The sequence below is a fragment of the Manacus vitellinus genome, unplaced genomic scaffold (genome assembly GCF_001715985.3).
Source record: "Manacus vitellinus isolate BGI_N305 unplaced genomic scaffold, ASM171598v3 scaffold_6_pilon, whole genome shotgun sequence".
NCBI lineage: Eukaryota > Metazoa > Chordata > Aves > Passeriformes > Pipridae > Manacus > Manacus vitellinus.
The window spans coordinates 8,281,228-8,299,018 of record NW_021940750.1 but is presented as its reverse complement, the minus strand read 5'-3'; the positions used below and the strand labels follow the sequence as shown (position 1 = coordinate 8,299,018).

At 39.8% G+C, this 17,791-nt stretch overlaps 1 protein-coding gene across 9 annotated transcripts in view; it reads left to right on the top strand.

Moving 5' to 3' along the window:
* Window positions 1-17,791, top strand: part of SMOC1 (SPARC related modular calcium binding 1) — a 117,244-nt gene that overhangs the window by 30,402 nt on the left and 69,051 nt on the right. For all 9 annotated transcript variants that reach the window (XM_029964069.1, XM_018082488.2, XM_029964073.1 and 6 more), the window contains 2 exons: window positions 7,023-7,135; window positions 17,044-17,143. In XM_029964069.1, coding sequence (XP_029819929.1) covers window positions 7,023-7,135; window positions 17,044-17,143 — 213 coding nt within the window. The remainder of the gene's footprint in view (window positions 1-7,022; window positions 7,136-17,043; window positions 17,144-17,791) is intronic.

The following is a 17,791-nucleotide window of genomic DNA, read 5'->3' as shown; positions in this document are numbered from 1 at the left end:
ACATACACAGCCTTTCTGTGCTGAGCTAATTAAGACAGTGCATGCAAGGCTTTACGAGGCTTTGTTTTGCCTGTTGGCTGTTGTACATCTACTTAAAAGTGCCAATACTGTCCCTCAGTTCAGCTCTTCAGCATAATCTAAAGATGAAGTTGAAACTTTTTAAAGGAATATTGGTGTCTCATCACACAAATGGTTTGCTTCTACAGTGAAGTGAAAAATCAAGTAGAGTCCATCTGAGAGCACAATTGACTCACAGGGCAGATGACACAGATGTTTTTAGCACTTGATTAAAGTGACAGAAGAAATTAATTAAAATCCATGTGAAAAGATAAATAGGCATGCATTTAAGCCTGGGTTTTGTTTATTTTTTACTGTTGTAAAAATGTATCTTTGAAATTCCTTGATCTAAAATACAAATCCCTTTTCAATATATTGACAGACTTCAGGTGAATTATGAGCATGATGTCAAATACTCTTATAAACAGTTTCTCATTGGAAAAAAGCTTACTTGTATGATTTTTTTTTTTTTTGGTCACAGCTGCTGGATTGGTTTATGGCAACTTCTCACATAGCATAGATAAAGGCCTTTGAATTAGGCTGCTTTCTGAGTACTGGAAACTCAGAAGCTTTCTTCCCAGTGCACAAGAAGCAGTTGGACTGTTCTTGCAAGCGATGCCTTTTTGAGTATCACAGTAAGAAGCTGTTCAGTAGGAGTCCTGTTTTTGCTTTCATCCCTTGAACAGAGTGGCTTAGATAAGCAACTCTATGGCTGATATTGGTATATGAACTGACACTGTTCAGTTGCTTGAAACATGAGATCTGAAATGTGGTATGTCCATGCTAAAGGAAGGTATCACTTACAGGGTTCAAGCACCTTGTACTATAGTAGGGCACCACATTTACCCTGAGCAGCCTTTATTCCTCCTGGATGACAGAGATGCTCTACAGGAGAACTCCCACAGAACTGTAAGGGATCCCATGAGCCATTGAGCTCAGTCACATGAAATTGTGATAGATACTGTACCCGAGAACTTACCCTTATGAAATGAACATTTATAACTTGTGCTTCCCTCTCTAAGGGGGGAAAACAATAGGTAGCTGAAATAAGTAAAAGAAAAAGTATATTGCAGACAGAAAGGCATGGTTCTGCACCCCAGATTACCATAGGCTTCCAATGTCATATACTAATGACTTGAACTGTGCTTGTGCCAAGGAAAATAGAATGGTTTCCATAGTAAGAACAGAACTTTTTTGATTCAACTTGATGCTCTGCTCTCTCTCAAGAAATTAAGGACCTTTAAAGATGAAATCTTGCCAGCTCTTTGGGAACTATAACCCTTATCTAGCCCTCATCCCTTGCTACGTTTCTCACTTGCTTTTCAGTGAAATTCCTTCAGTGCTAAATTATCTGAACTCCTTCCAAACCCTCACTCACACATCACAAAGGGTTAGAAGTTAGGAGTAGCTTAAAGTGATCAAACTGTGGCATCCATGACAAATGGAGCCTCATTGATGAGACCGTATAGAATATTCCAGATGGCATAGCTGTGTGTAAAATACACAGACAAGCAATCCTACCTGCATCTTTTGTCAGGAGGCATCATAAGATCTGATGTCAAATAAGAGTTATACCTCTAAACTTTGCAAGGATGAAGGATGAATACTTGTTAAGCATGACAATTGACCAAGACTCATTTATGCAGTGATTGTTATATTGGTATATTGGATATCTGTGACTTAGAACACATTTAAGTTCTGTGTTAACTGGTTGGTTTCTAGGAACTTGTTTGACTTATTTAATTACAAAAAAACCCAGTGTAGGAGTGGTCTAAAACCTTCCCTTTAGATTTATAGTGTTTGATTTGGAAAGTCTGCTGGTACAGAGCTTGTTCTTAAATCACAAGTCACTGCGTAGAGTAAACCTATCTGTAAATTAGTGGTGGAAATTTTAACAGGTCTTGAGCTTTTGTCCTGGGACACAGGAGATGAATGCAACTTCTGGCTAATGTTCTGGAAAGACAGGTCTCCTCCTGACTGATGGGTTGTTTGAAGATAATCTTTCTCCTCTACCTACTATTTCTGTTGGATGGGAGATGACATTTTGAAATCACTTAGTCTGCTTGCTAGATCCATATATTTTGTCTTTGAACTTACTTTATTCTCCCTTGACTATGAATAAGTGTGTCCCTCCTTGGCAGCAGTTAGTCAGTAAAATCTAAAATGTCACTTGCAATCACTTGGTAAATTTAGGCATGTTTTTATGCATGCTCCAAATAAATTAGGGAGCTCTGGAGTAGAAATGGTATATGGGTATCAAAGAAGGAGCAAAGAACATCAGCATGAAAGGTAGAAAAGGTGATGATCAGAAGTAGTCAGCGTGGATGGGAAAGTCATGGTTAACCAACCAGGTTGCCTTCTATGGTTGGACAACAGGCTGGATAGATGAGGGAAGAGTAGTGGATGTCATCTACCTGGACTTCAGCAAGGCTTTTGACACTTAGGAAGTGTGGACTGGATGTATGGACAGTGAGGTGGTTTGAGAACTGGCTGAACAACAGATCCCAGAGGGTCATAATCAGTGGTACAGAGTCCACTGGAGGCCTGTCACTAGTGGTGTCCCCCAGGGATCAATACTGGCCTCAGTATTGTTTAATCTATTCATCAGTGAATTGGATGAAGGGGCAGAGTGCCTCCAGCAAGTTTGCTGATGACACAAAGCTGGGAGGAGTGGCCTCAGAGTGCTGTGCAGCTCTTCAGAACCATCTCGACTTGTTGGAGGTTGAAGGGATGGGAAGAGTGGAACCTTTTGAAATTCAACAAAGTGTGGAGTCCTGCACCTGGGGAAGAATAACCCCATGCACCAGTACAGGCTGAGGGCTGACCTGCTGGAAAGCAGCTCTGCAGAGAAGGACCTGGAGGGTCCTGGTAAACAACAAGCTGTCCATGATCCAGCGGTGTGCCCTTGTGGCCAAGAAGGCCAACGGTATCCTGAGATGCATTAGGAAGAGCACTGCTAGCAGGTCAAGGGAGGTGATCCTGCCTCTCTACTCAGCCCTACTGAGGCCACATATCGAGTGCTGTGTCCAGTTCTGAGCTCCCCAGTTTAAGAAAGATGTAGAGCTCCTAGAATGAGTCCAGAGAAGGGCTGTGAAAATGATTAGGTGACTGAAGCATCTCACTTGTGAGGAAAGGCTGAGGGAGCTGGGCCTGTTTATCCTGGAGAAGATATGAGTGAGAGGGATCTCAACAATGTCAATACTGCTTCTGCCTGTTGAAGAGAGGATGCTGGAATTCTTGGGGCCTATTCAGGAGTGCACTGTGTGTATTAGGAGGGACACGGTAGTTGTGTCTGAATAAACTGTTCACGGATAAGATCAACTATGGTAACTAGCCAACTTCATTGCAAAACCCAAAATTATGTGCACCTGTGTTCTGCAGACTAGGCCAGGCATATCAAAAACATCACTTGTAGTTAATCTCCTAGTTGCCAGCTGTCAGCTTGAGAATTAGTTTTCTTTAAAAGGCAGCTTTCTTAGCTACAGTAAATCTGTCCCAAGACTGAAGATAAAGTAAAATTAAGCAGGTCTGCTTTCAAAGGAAGTCATCCTGTTTTGGTTTTTCACCTAATGTAATGGGGGGGGAAGAATGTCCAATTTAGTCTGTCTGGGCTGTGAAACTGGAATGCATTAATGCCACTCTGTTTTATAGGCATGGTGTTTGATATTCCAGAGAACATTTTTAAAAAGAGAGAAGTAAAAAATGCTGAAACACTTGAAGTAAGCCATCAAAATGCAGAGTAGGGTATATGAACCTACCATCATAAATCAGGCTTTAGTAAAATTTGTTACGCATCTTATTTGGGGTGATCTATTTGGCAGCTACTTTTTAACACTGGCGCTTATGCATTATTTTACATTTTCTAATTAACAAAGCAAAAATAGCAAGGTGAAATCATCCCACTGAAATCACATGTTGATGCAAACAGTATAAAAGTACTAGCCCATAAAGTGAGGAAGAGAAGGATTGACAGTCCTTCTAAAAACAAACTGGTAAATGTTGATATTAAAGGCGCTGTTTTTACTGGAACTGAACTGTGGAAGATGGATGAAAAAGATAGCCATATGCACACACCTCTCCACTCAGCATGGCATATAGGTGATTGCTCCAAATCAAAGCTGTAAAAGGACTGGCACAACCTTTGGAAATCTATGAGGGGGGGATGGAAAACATAATCAGTCCCGAGTGCTCATGTACAGGAGAAAAATTGTCTGTCTTTGTACTTCAGCAGCAATTTCTGAAGTCATCACTTGAGCCAAGGGTTGAATTGCAAAAGAGCAACGATAAGCTTTTAAACGCTGTGGTGTAGTGGTGTGTTATGAAGTATGGTCTGCTGGGTGGTGGTAGAGGGTTTAAACTATAAATGTCAGTTAAAATTGCCAGGAGAGCCACAGTCACATGTTTTATTATCTTCTTTTTACAGTCAGGGCTTGATCATATGCATGTTTCTCTGTTCATTAGAGAAACTGGTCAAAGATCTTGGTTAGTCTCCCTTCTGCCTGGACTCCTAATGTATTTGTACTACAGGGGATATCACAAAATGTTTGTTTTCACCAGCTCTGTGCTGAAGCATCCAGTTTCAGTCATGTAGTTGTGAGTGTGCCAGCACTAAAGTAGATGCTATGTGAAAGTGCTTTATGCTTATGTTTTATGTTTAGGAGAGGAGTGAGGTATACCTGTCTGCAGTCTTGTATCCTCAGATGAAGAAACTACAAAACATTTTCATTTGGGAACTTGTGCTTTGGTTGTCATGTAAGAAATTCATGTTTTTTTCCTTACAAGTGCACATCTGCATAATCTATGCTGATTTTTTTTTTTTTTTAGTGCTACTTAGTTGTCTCCTGTGAAGCAGAAGTTGAAAGTGTTTTCAGTAGAGCAGCTAGCTATGAAACAGAAAGTGCAATCACACCATTTGGTTTTGTAATAATGTCCTCTGTAATGCCAAGATAGATTACTCTTAAGCTTGAATGGGAGATCTGCAGGTGATAGGTGTTACAATTGACAGCATTGCCAGTGCTTCCTTTTCAGCTAAAAGAAAGAGCACATAGTTGCCCCTTTGACAAAGGGTCAGTTTGCAGGACTGTCCTCCACTGGAGATGTGCAAACAAGGTCTGATCATCTGGTCACTTTGGCAAGCAGTGGAAAAGGAAATTCCACATCACAGCTTATATCATGGAGAACTAGAAAAATAAATACTACTTCTCTAAATACAGTGTAAATTCTATTCAAGTTTCTTCATTCTGTAACAGCCTTGCTCTTAGTACAGGTACTTAATAGGTCCACCTGAGATCAAAGCTCCACGTGCTAAGGGTATTTTGCAAACACGCCCCAAACAAATTAGTCCAAAGATGAGTGACGTAGGATGAGAAGTGACATGAGGTCACAAGGAGGTGAAATGACCAACTTGTAGTCACTCAGTAGTCAGTGGCAGAGTTGATATAGGCACTATTGCTTTCTAACCCAGTCCCTAAGTGACCGGCATCTATGGGACTATTGCTATGAATCCTTACTTTTTTCAGAGAGAAGGGTTTGACTTTCATAATTTTGTAAACATTGTGAAATCCTTCATAGGAAGTAATGTGATATGTTTAAAATGAAACTCTGTTGGCAAACTGGAAACTTAGTCTCTGAGTCATCAGTAAACAAAGTATGTAGCTTGAAAGCTTTGGTCTATGCGTTTATCAAAACTATTTACAACATTGTAATTGATTTCTATATCTAGTTATACTTAGATGAAAGTTGCTTCTATAGCCATGCAGTATGAACTCAGTTATCTAAGAACCCAGAGTGACTTTCTAGTTAAGTGCTGGTACTAGTGATGCTGTTGTTGAGGTTCATGTGATCTGTGAAGCAGAATATGTGAACTTCAGGGATCCAGTGGAATTTTTTGCTAACCAATATGATTTCCATGCTTGGAATGGGGATTCAGTCTTGGTCACTCTTTATGGTGCTGCTGAAAGATTCTGGTGATCAAATTTTGCAGTTTCTGCACTGAAAGTCTTTAGTCAGTGGATTCATAGGATAAGGAAGAAGGTACCTAGTCCCTGTGTTAGAGTGCCATGGAAACAGATGTTTGCTCTTTTCCTTCTCTTTCTAGACTGAACAGCAGTACTGTTAGACCTCATGTTTTTAAATGTAAACACTGAGTCAATCTGTATCCTCTACAGGGCAGAACTCTCCTCTTTGACCCATCAGTCATCAGTGTAAGACTTACCTGGGTGTACTCTAACAGTGAGCTAGCCCTGGAAGGGTTTAAGGTCATCATGCTACACGCTGCCATCATCTGAAGTAAGAGCTGAGATCTTAACCCCTTCAAACTCTGCTTGCAGAGCAATGTTTTTTTCTTGGCATCAAAGTGAGTAACTGATATGAGAAAGTTATAATGAACACCTGGCTTTAAGCATTGGGACTGGAGGCACAAGCTGAGTTTCAGGAAAGCACAGGAAACTGCATGTCTGCCTTACCTGAACAACACAAAGGTGGAAGTCCAAATGGGTGACTGGCTATTTTAGCATCTTATTGGGAGAGTTGCTCAGAGAAGAATTTTTGGTAGGGTCATCCCTTCTTCCACACTGCTCACTGCTGAGCCTAAATTCTTGCTTTATACTCAGCCATCCAGTTTCAGGCTGTTAATGCTAACACAAACACAACTCCCTGCATGGACATGGTGCTCCAGCACTTGTTGAAAGAAGCTTCCAGAGTCCTTAGATGACCATAAAAACTATTGACTAGGAAATTAGGCAGCTTTTCATTACTTGGATTGTAGTATGATTGTCTAGGTTCATATTTGAGATTATGAGTGCTAACTTGATATCTACTTTGTGAACATGCAGCTAATGATCCTTTATGCTTTATATTTATTTGTTTGGAGTTTTTTCCCCCACAGCTGCTAGGTGCATCTGGTAGCTTTTGGAGGAGCCAAATGATGTTTGCAATGTAAGTGGGTTTTGTGTTTCTCATCATAGATGCTGGCCAAAGCAAGTGTCGATTAGAGAGAGCTCAAGCACTGGAACAGGCAAAGAAGCCCCAGGAAGCAGTCTTCATCCCAGAATGCAATGAGGATGGATCATTCACTCAGGTAAAATTTCTATTTGCTTCTTTCAGCCAGGCTTCAGGTGTCTGTGGGAGATCCACTGAGTGGATGAGTTGATATAGGCCATGAGCCGAGTGATGATAGCAGCATGGGTTCACACCCTGACTCAGTTACTCAGGTGAAAATGTTGAAAGCTGGACACTTCTTTAACCAAATGGAAGGTTTGATTCAGTCACAATACCTTAAAGACAAATAGAAATGCAGTAGCATACAGCTCAGATGTAGTACAGAAACAAATGGCATTAACCTTCAGCATTGTGTAGAAACAAAAACAGTTGCAGGGGAGGTAAATTTTTCCATGAAGAGGAGCTGTAAAGGGAGCTGTGGCTTACAACAGGGTGGATCCAGCTGATTCTGCTGTTACCTGTACTTCATCTATCCCAGCAAAAAAGTAATCTCTTCAGCTTCTTCCTTTTGCAGGATACTTTTTGTACTGTGCCCTTTTGTAGTTTGAACATCTGGCAGAGAGATGATGAAACTTCTTTGTTTGGGTTTTTGACTCTTTACTGTTCACTTGCTGAAGTTTGCCAAAGCAGGGTAGAAATGAAGAATGATACTTGCTTCTGTTACCACTGGCATATTGGGTAGTGTCCCAGGGCTAACTGAACTGCCTGTTAAAATGGCTCATGCAGAGTTTCCTGACAGGTAGGAGGGGTATGCTGTTTGCTCAGTTTTGCACACATTTCAAAAGCCAAAATCCTGCAACCCTATGACCTCTCCTTTGTGAATCTAGGTAGATCACAGAACTTTTTTTTGCCTTAGCTTCCATGTATCTAGCCCTGCTCTAGACATCTTGTTCCTTAGAGAAATTTTAGGATACAGAAGTTATTGTTTGCAAAGTCTTTTGAAGGTAGAAGATATCCCAAAATGGAATCAATATTGGCTTAAAAAAGATGAGAAAGGCAAAGAGCTTTGGGTTTGGTTCAAACATTTTGTGATGCCTAGGGGAATAGGAGAGGAAAGATTTTTTTTTTTTTTTTTTTTTTTTTTTGATAACCCACCAAAAATTTTTATTCCCTTCCTCAGCCTTACCCTCACATTACCTGATGTGTGGGAGTGTTTTGTTTTAGTTTTTACTGGTGAAGTGGGAAAAATTTTATCCATCCTGCCAACTTTGCGTGCTACTTTGGAACAGCATCATATTTGTGTGCTGTGGACCATCATAGGAAGGTGGGGGTAAGAGAAGATGGCTGCAGTTTCTTCCAGTTTAAGTACAATTTCAGTTGTTGAAATTTGATTTTGTGTAGAGCTGCTCAGGTTGTGTTGGCACTGGAGGGAAATACTTATAAAACCTAGCACTGTGGGCCAGCAAAGTGTTCCATGTTAAACTTCATAGTTGAAGAAAAAAGGAGGAAGGAAAACTGACTTTCAAATGTCTATTAACTGTCTATCAACCTCTTGGAGAGTTAAGTAGGGGTGCAGGTGAAATTTTTATCCTAATAAGCTGGACTGATAGTGTAGTTGATAAAGCTGTTTCAGACAGATTTATTTTGGAGGTTGGTACCAATGTCTGGATTGTGAGCAGTTGCTGGACTTCTTTCCTGTACATTCTTTGGCTATTGTTGGTTGCCAGTTGAGGGGCAGCAGGAAACTGCTTAAAAAAATTGTGTTTTCATTTGGCAGTCAAGCAATATTTCACATTCTTCCTCCATTCAGTTCTATCTGTGAACACTGAAGTGCTTTTGTTTTACCTGCCAGGATGAAGGAAGCCTCTGATCTCTTTGTAGCTGGAATTAACTGAAATTCATATCGTTCCTTGGATTGTGAAAATACCCTACATTGCACATACCTCATGAACCAGCTTCATCAGTTATATTGCAACATTTAAGGTCATTTTCCCTGCATAATATTTAAATGAAAAAATAATGTCCAAGAATGCTAACTAGTTTCAACCTGCATTTGAGGCAAATATTTCCTTTAGCTCCTGGTCCAAATTAATTAAACTTTGATTTTTAAAAGGATGTATAAAATTTAGAATTTTGGTGAACAGTCTAAACAGTTTTACTTCCAGCAATTCATGAATAGCTCTCATCTGGTGGAGGTGGTTTGGATACTGCATCTCTTGTGCAGGGAAGTGATGCTCCTGGGTTCTGCTCTACAGGGAGGCTGTGTTCTTGAAGTCCCTCAGGCCTTATGATGAAGTCAGCTCTGGGCTGTTAGTTTATTCTAGTTCATTACTCAGTGTTGCTCCATCCAGACTCCAAAATCTTGGTTGGGAAGTCCACAACAGAGCAGTATCTCTCAACAAGGTTTCTAGGAGAAATACCCACCCTACTCTTCAACATGAGCTTAAGCAGAGGCACATGCTTCAGCATAAACCCTGTATGTAGAGCAGGTTGGGGAAATTTCTTCAACAACTTGCCCTCATCTTTTCTGTGTAACTGAGTTTGAAAAAGTGTTTTGTGTAAAAGAAAAATTCTGATTGGAGGGGAAAAAAAGATGCATGCATATATTTAGAATATCAAATGTCTAAATTGTTACAGTGCTCACTCAAGATGTGGATGACTTGCTTTCAGGTCTTGCAGAGCCTACTGAACATAGTAGGTGTTCAGGCCCACATTATTGTCCTTGCCATCAGAGTTAAAAAGATCGGAATTTCTATCTAATTAATTAATTGTTGTCAATCCTTGAAATTTTTGTAGGAGTGAAAAGCATGAGCTTTGTGGAAGCATTTGGTAGTAGTGGTAACTACATTCAGAAAACCTGCTTAGCCTTAACCAGATTGTACTGTTACTTTTGTAGTTTGTCATCATTCTCTTTATTAGAAACTGAATTGCAATCTCTACGGGTAAACACTGAAAGCAGCTCTAGGTGAGGGCTGTTCCTCTGAGAGCAGCTCAAGTCTGCCCTTTCCAGCTCTTGGCATTGCAGATAGTTCAAAACTAAATTTGGGGCTGGATCCACTGCAAATTGGCTGGGGCCATAGGGTGGTGATGAGAACATAGCTGCTCTGCTGTCTTGTGAGCAACAGCATGTCCTACATGGGGCAGCAACTACAGAGGGAAGACCGTGCTCACCTTATCTGCTCCTGGTTCCCTGCAGGGCAGCTGGCTCTGAGACCCAACACTTAGATTGGTAACAAGGGTGAAAGGGAGGGGGGACTGAAGGCAAAGACCTAGCTTTGGCATTTAAACCCTCCCTTAGAGAAACATGTGTTGTAAACACTTGTATAATCTGTCTTTTTTTTCGTTGTCTGTGAAATCTAGACCAAAATGAGTATTGCCATCAATTCTGTTGCTTGTCTGGCCAGTTTTCCTGTGCATGACTAGTTATAATGTGTTTTGTGTACTACATTAAGAGGAGCAGACAACTTGTCAATTCACTGTAACTCCTATGCACCATGTGTGCTGCTTCCCTTATTTTTGAGTTTGTTATTGCAAAGATCTTATCAAATCCCTTTTTAGTGCTGCTTAAACATCTAAAAATGTGACATGGATTTCCAGCATGAGGTAGAGGTGGCATTACAGGCACGAAGAGATGACTGTAAATGGCAGCAGACCTCATTAATTGCTCTGGAATTGCTATTTCTTTATATTTCAGTCTGTATGGAGAATATTACTTCCTACAACAAAAACTCTCTGCACTTAGCCCACAGTAATATAAGCAGGCAGATAGAATTTGAGTTATTCACAACATAAGAATGTTTGTTAGATATGAGTAATTTGATTAATTGTAAAACTGAGGTCACATAATGTTGTGCGAAATTGGACATGACTAAAACCAGTTTCTGTTCCCAAGACTTTTGCCTTTTTGCTGTTATGCTGTATTTTGCATAAATGCCATTCCCTTTCCATGCTGCACTTAACCTGCTGTGATCTGTTCTTCATAAACAACAGGCTCTAGTGGGTAATCTGCACACTTTCTTTTGCTGCCTAGTGCCATTGGGCTTGTTGCCATGGGTTGAGAGAGACTTGCATTCCTCATAGTTTTCCCCCAAGCAGTTTTTTAGAAAAGGTTGCTGAGGTTTTAAATGGGATCCATTTCAGACAGATTAATATGAACATGAATAGTGCTAATCCTGCCTTGGGGGTGTAGTTTTGTGGGACTTTGTGGTATGTCTTGCTATTTGCTACCACCTTCCACAGTCTAGCTGTGGTTTCTTTTTCTCACAAGTCATCATACAAGTGACTGAGAGCAAATCTCCTTGGAGAGTTTCTTTGAGTTTAGGGTTCCCAAAATGCAGCTGCTGGGGCAGTTATGATGCAGTACTGCGATTTCTTTTAAAGCGGGTGCATCAGTCAAACCTGTCACCTTATGGCAGGGTCATTGAGTGGGCTATCAGAGCAGTTCTCCATTATCAGATAGCTTCAAGAGCACTCCCACATCTGGTAATAAAGTCTGTTTGGAAAGAGTGATCTATATTATAGTCCATAGCAATAGTTTAATTCTGCACTATGCTAATGCACATACAAAGTTCTGTTTTCTCCTGAGTTCCACAAACAACCCCTTTCTAAAGATTGGGGGAACCCTTTCAGTCTTCAGACTTCATGATGCAAGTCTGTTCCTCTGCATTGTCTAGTGGAGCATGATGCTGGGCAGAACTACAAAAACTAATTTCTTAATGCAGCAAGGCGCTGTGTAGACATGTCCCACATTCCCTGGATGCTGTGTGTTATTCCATTATTCAGTGCTTATATTCTAGCAATACTAAGCTCTTAAGGATTTAACCTCTGCTTTCAGAAGGCAAGAACACAGTCTATCTTGCTAAATTGAAGAAACTGTTCATGAAGTATCTGGGCATTAATTGATAAATGGTCCTGGCTTTTTTTTAATGAAGACATCCCTTCTATAAAAGACTGTAGCTGTAGCTTTCAGTGAGTACTGCTCTGCAGGTTTGTCTGCTACTTAAACACTTGCTTTCTTCCTGCAGCTTTCGTTGTGTTTCTCATTTGTATGTTGTGCTAAAGACAGCCCATGAATGGGTAAGGAGGTAAGAACTTTGGTTATATATGGTATTTCTTCAAAGTACCAGTTGAGAGAACAAAGGAACAGTCTTAAAGCAGGAGTGGACATACTTAGGGAAAGTGACAATATAAGATCATTCTTAACTTCCAAACGTCTCATTCTATGTCAGAAGCAGAAAGCCTCTCTTAGGTACACTTCTCCTGAACTAAAAATAGTATATGTGTTATTGTGTCTGATGGGAATGCCCTTGACTATGGTTAAGATTTTTTTGCTTCATATCACTTCTGTCCCTGATTATATGAATAGTGAAATTCCTGTGGAGCAAGCATTTTTTGAATGGTGCATAGACTTGAGGGAGATAGGTGCTGCATAAAGCCTTGGTGGAAATATTTGCACAGCACCATTTGTAAAGGATCAAATATGAGCAGAGATCAGAAAAAGTGACGAAAATTATTTAAAGGGTTGCAGTTGCAAAGAAGCTCAAACATAAGATGCAGACTGATTCATAGCTCCCAGAAGTTGTCTATAAAGGTAAGGTAGGCTTCTGATAATAGTCAGCGGACTCTTAATCAGATGTAGGGTCTAAGCATTACAGCAAGATACGTAAACCAGAACAGAGGCATCACTATTTAGAGTTAAGATAAATAGCCGTCGGACCAGTGTGCTGGTTGTGTTAAATTGGGTTCAGAGGACTTGCTAGCTGAGCCTCATAGCTTGAGCAAAGAAAAGGCTTGATTGAAGAATGGCTGTGTGACACTGGCTGCTGCTCCATGGGTTCAGACTAGATGACCTGCTGGCTTGGAGCTATTTATTTAGCTGTTTTTACAGTGTTTACAAGGAGCACCTTGGAGCAGTCAGGATTTGGAGCCTTGCCTCGTGTTGTGAGTGCAGGCAGTAGCTCTACTGCCTGCCCATACCCTCAGCAGTACCATTAAAAAACTGAATGTTTTTTCTTCTCTCACAGAAGTATTGCTTTGAATGCAGGAGTAATGTTTTTCTTTCCTTCTCTTCTCTGCCCTCTGTTATGGAAGGAGCCAGGAAATATTTGTTTGGATCTGTGATGGGATAGGAGTCAGTTACTAAGCTTTTCATCTGAACAGCAGTGAGAGGCTAGTCTGAGTGTTGCTGTTCCTGTGCTAAGCCCAGTGCTTGTCCAAGGTGCTTTCAAACCTCTCACAACAAATTACTTCTTTCTGTAACTTTTTAGAAACTGGTTTCAGACATTACTGAATTGCTGCTTTGCCTCTGTTCTCTGTCATATATGTGCATGCAATTTCTCTCTCACTTCCATTTTATCTTTCAGTAACAACCCCTTGATCCTCCTTTGTCAAATAGCTGTAAAGGGATGCTGCTTGCTGCTTACTTGTTTAAAGTCTTGGAAATCTGCTTGGGAATCTGATTCTGGTGCAGTAAGGTACTGAAAAAACCCAAACAATGGCCTCTCTTTCCCCTTAGGAACTTAAGAGGCAGAATCACCTATAATTCATCTGTCATCTGTACATTCATATTGTAATGATTTTTGATGAGAGCAGGTATTTAATTGTATGTCTAGTATATTAGCTGCTGTTTGATTTCACACATGGTAATGGCAGGGTAGAGTAGAGGAGCTGCTGCTACACTTTTAATTTGGGCAGTGGCGGTAGAGCAATCTTTCTTGAGTTTGTCCCTCACGCTTTTCATCCTTCAGTTGAGACACAGGTGAAATGTCGTATCTCTCCATGAAAAATAGGAACAGTGTCCTCCTGTACAATCAGGGATTTGGCTGCTTACAGTGCTTAAAACTGCAATCAGATGTTTTTTTTTTAAGTGTAGAGATTAATGGGGAATCTGTTGAAGACCTCAAATGATCGACAAGTTTTATTTGACTGATTGCCTATTATGTAAATTAATGTTCAGCTGTTGGACAGGTGTATGCTAATTTGAGACGTCAAATTCTGTCATGTGCCTTTCCAGCAGTAATGGGCATTCTATACCTGCAACTTGGTTAACAATCAAGTGTATTTAGTATATAAGATTGTCTTACCTCTGACACAATGCTTAGCTTTAGGAGACTGAGAGTCAAAAAGTCAAACACATTTTTCTCTAACATGTATTTTAATAGTCAAAATTAACTCAATAACTGAAGATTTGATCTGTGCAGTAAACATGTGTCATCCTTACATAGTTATTCTTCTGGTTATAACACTATTTAAAAATATATAATCCCACTACTGTTGGAGTGGGATTAAAATAAGGTTGAATTTTGGGTTGAAGATTTAAATTTTCTTTGGAAACAAAAGCTCAAGCCTAACATAATTGGGAAAATTTAAAGTAAAACCCCACACTTTCAAGATTCCTTACTATAGGTGCTCTGAAATAGTTGACATTTAAAATTTGTTTAAATACAGTGTTTAGAAACGGTACTGGATTACCTATTGCCTTTACATTTCTTCAATGTCATACCAGTCCTATATAACTGATGAAAAGTACACCTTTCCCCCCAGCTTTTAAACTGCAAACCCTAGGCTGTAGGCCACTGTTACGACACCTAAATATACTGAGACTTGGTCAGGTATTATGGTAAAAGATAGCATCTCTCAACATGAAGACATTCAGAAAAAGCAACTGCAGTGATTTTTGAGGTTTCTGAAGTGTCCATTCTTCATGGGTAGCTGTCTGACCTTTAGGATAAGGATAAGATTTAATTGCAGCTGTTATCTGTAGTAGGGAAGTCCTTTGGTACTGCAGTAGAACATGTGCTTGTGGTTGTTGTGAAAGTGCTATCAATTTCAGATGTTTTTTTCCTTTTTTGTTTTAATGGCAGCATGGGGGAGAAAGGGTCATGGGATACCAGTCCAAGGAAGACCAGCATTCCTAAGCCCAGTTATTTACAAAATTACTTCACTTTTATGGATGTTATGTGCTTGGCTTGCATAAATGAGTGTATGTAATTGGTTGCTCTGCATTGAGATGCATTGTATAACATACTCTTAGCACATCTATCCTAAATTTATGTCAATACAGTTTTTTGCCATGTACTCTGTAATTTTTCTGAAGGCTTGGTTGAAGGACTGTCTAGTCACTAATACTTGAATTTTTTAAATGCTGGGTACACTGGATTTTGTTATATAATGTAATATGGAGTGATCTTGCCTTAAGAATTCAAGACCCTATCCTGGAATTTAGCTTTATCCCGGGATACGATTTTTACAATTAATGCTCATATGTAAAGGCAGCTTCTTGTGCTATTGGGAATGCAATGTTGTCTATGCGATCAGCAAAGATGAATACAAACATAAACCAAAGCAGTTCTATCACATTTTTTGGAATGTTCAGCGATAAGATTGACCAATAAGAAATACTTTCTAACTTGATTATTGCTAATTATAGTCACATTACTTTTGAGTAATTTGCAATCAATTTTGTGATATATTGCAAGAATAAAGATGAAACTGCAGATAGTAGTGATAGTGTAGTAACATGGGTACATGAGATTACTGTTGATTTTGGCTGCTAAAAGTGAATGCTTGAGGTAAAATTATTGATTTGTGCTTTAGTGAAACCCAAGATAAATACCACGTACCGTGTTATAATTGCTCTTAGATCATGTTTTATGTGATATTCAAAGCCTTTTAAAAAAACTGTCATTAAGTCTCTGAACAAACTTTGCTACCTTAGGGCATTGAAGCCAGCTGTCAGCAAGGGGGAATGACTGATTTAGCTCTGAAGGATCCCTAATGAAGGGAACTGTACAAATACCCCATCACTCTTCTATGTGAAGAGAACTGGAATGGGAAATTGGCTTCAGTGAACTTCTTTGGAAAAAGAGAGAGTGGACAGAATTAATTTTACAAGTAAAATAAAAGGCTGTTTCTGAAGTGGTCTCATTTCATGGCTTTTTTCAGAAATGTATTGAAGGAACCTCTCTATCTTTTAAAGTAACAGGCATTTCTATACCATTTGAAGGTACTGATGTACACACTCAGCCATGGCTGAAAGTGTGTTTGCTAGAAAGGATTTTGGAATCTGTTAGTACTTACACAGATGCCTGTATGATGATAATTTACTTTTGTCTCAAGGGATGTCAAAGGCATCCTGAATTTCATCCAAATGCTGACCACTCTGAAAGCTAAGGTAAAGGTTGTTTGTTATTGGATTTATTAAGCTAAATGAAACTATATGAAACTATAGTGCTGCTGAACTAATACCCACATAGATGTTAATAAGATCAGTCTGCTAGATCAGAAGTTATTTGTTCTCACTTTAGGAGTTCCATGTCTGAACTAGTAATTCTGGTGTCTATCTGTGTTAAAGGAAGGAAGTGGGCAACTCTAGATATCTAGAGCTTTAAAGTTAAGCAAGATGAATCTTATATTGTGTACCTTTTGACTCACTAGAACCTTCATCAAACATTCTTAAGACCTTGTCAATGTATCAAGACCAAGCATGTTGTATCTTGCTCCTACCGTGTAGTTTGACCTAGTAACAGAATAGGGCTTCAATCTATCTGGAGAAGGTTTGTTAACATAACAAGTCAGTATTGAATTTTTTTCAGCCGTGTTTGCAGAACAAAATGCTCTTGAAATACCCACAGATGCTGCTCTCTAGCAACGCCTATGGAATTTGGGACCAGGTGGCCTTTCCATAACCCAGCTGGGATACAGTGGACAACTATGTAATAGTAAACAGTGAATGGAATTTAGCAGAGGGTGGAATGAGCTGAGACACAACTAAAGTGCTCTCAGATGACTACTTGTAACTTCTTTTGCTGCCTGAATTTCAGCTAAAGGAGTTGGAGTACGAGAAATAACGTTTCTTTGGGGTGGGGTGGAGGTGAGGGGAGAAAAGATAACAATATCAAATATAGTCTTCTGTGAGACCTCCTTGCTCTGAAGGATACATTTGTGATGCATCTGGGTTGGGACTTCCAATGGGATGCTGAATTATAAAAAAAAAAGTGGTTGGTGATAGTGAGAAATGAAATGCCTGCTCTTTGTTTTATTAAACAGGTGCAGTGCCATACCTACACTGGATACTGCTGGTGTGTGACACCTGATGGCAAGCCTATTAGCGGCTCTTCTGTACAGAACAAAACTCCTGTATGTTCAGGTACTGTGGGAGTGGCTTCAACAAATGCTAATTCTATAACTGAAGAGGGCTGAGGTAAATGCATCCTGTTGAGAGAGCTAAGTCTTTTCAGGTGACTTGTCCAGTTTACCCCATTTAACACTGCAGTTTGGACTCTGACATGTCCACCTGTGGTTAGCATACAGACACTTCTGCAAGGCTCAGTGAGAAAAACTACTGAGGTAACAACCTGTGGTAACCAAGGCAAGAGTCAGTGTTGCCATGTATACCAAAACCAAAGATTCACGTAACAGATGCGATAACTTTTTTCCATGAGCTGTATTTTAAAGAAATGGTATTTTGGGGGACATGGAGTAATTTTTTGTACAGAGTGATTTCAGTTAATTTGGTTTTGTGAGAAATCGGTAGTTTCTGAGGTTCTGCTGTTCTAATGAATTTGGGTCTATTGATCATGTTGCTTACTTTAGAATGCCTTTGTGTCATGAGGGTGGATAGCACTGGGCTTGCACCACAGGTCACAAGAGGGAAGTCCAGACCTGGGCTGTTACTCATGTGTGTATTAAGTGATGTGCTTCTGGGCACTTAGGGTGACATAGTAATGTCACACTGTGGTTTACTGAGACCAAATCCATAATTTTCTTTAAAACAGAGTAATGCTGTTTTTCTTTT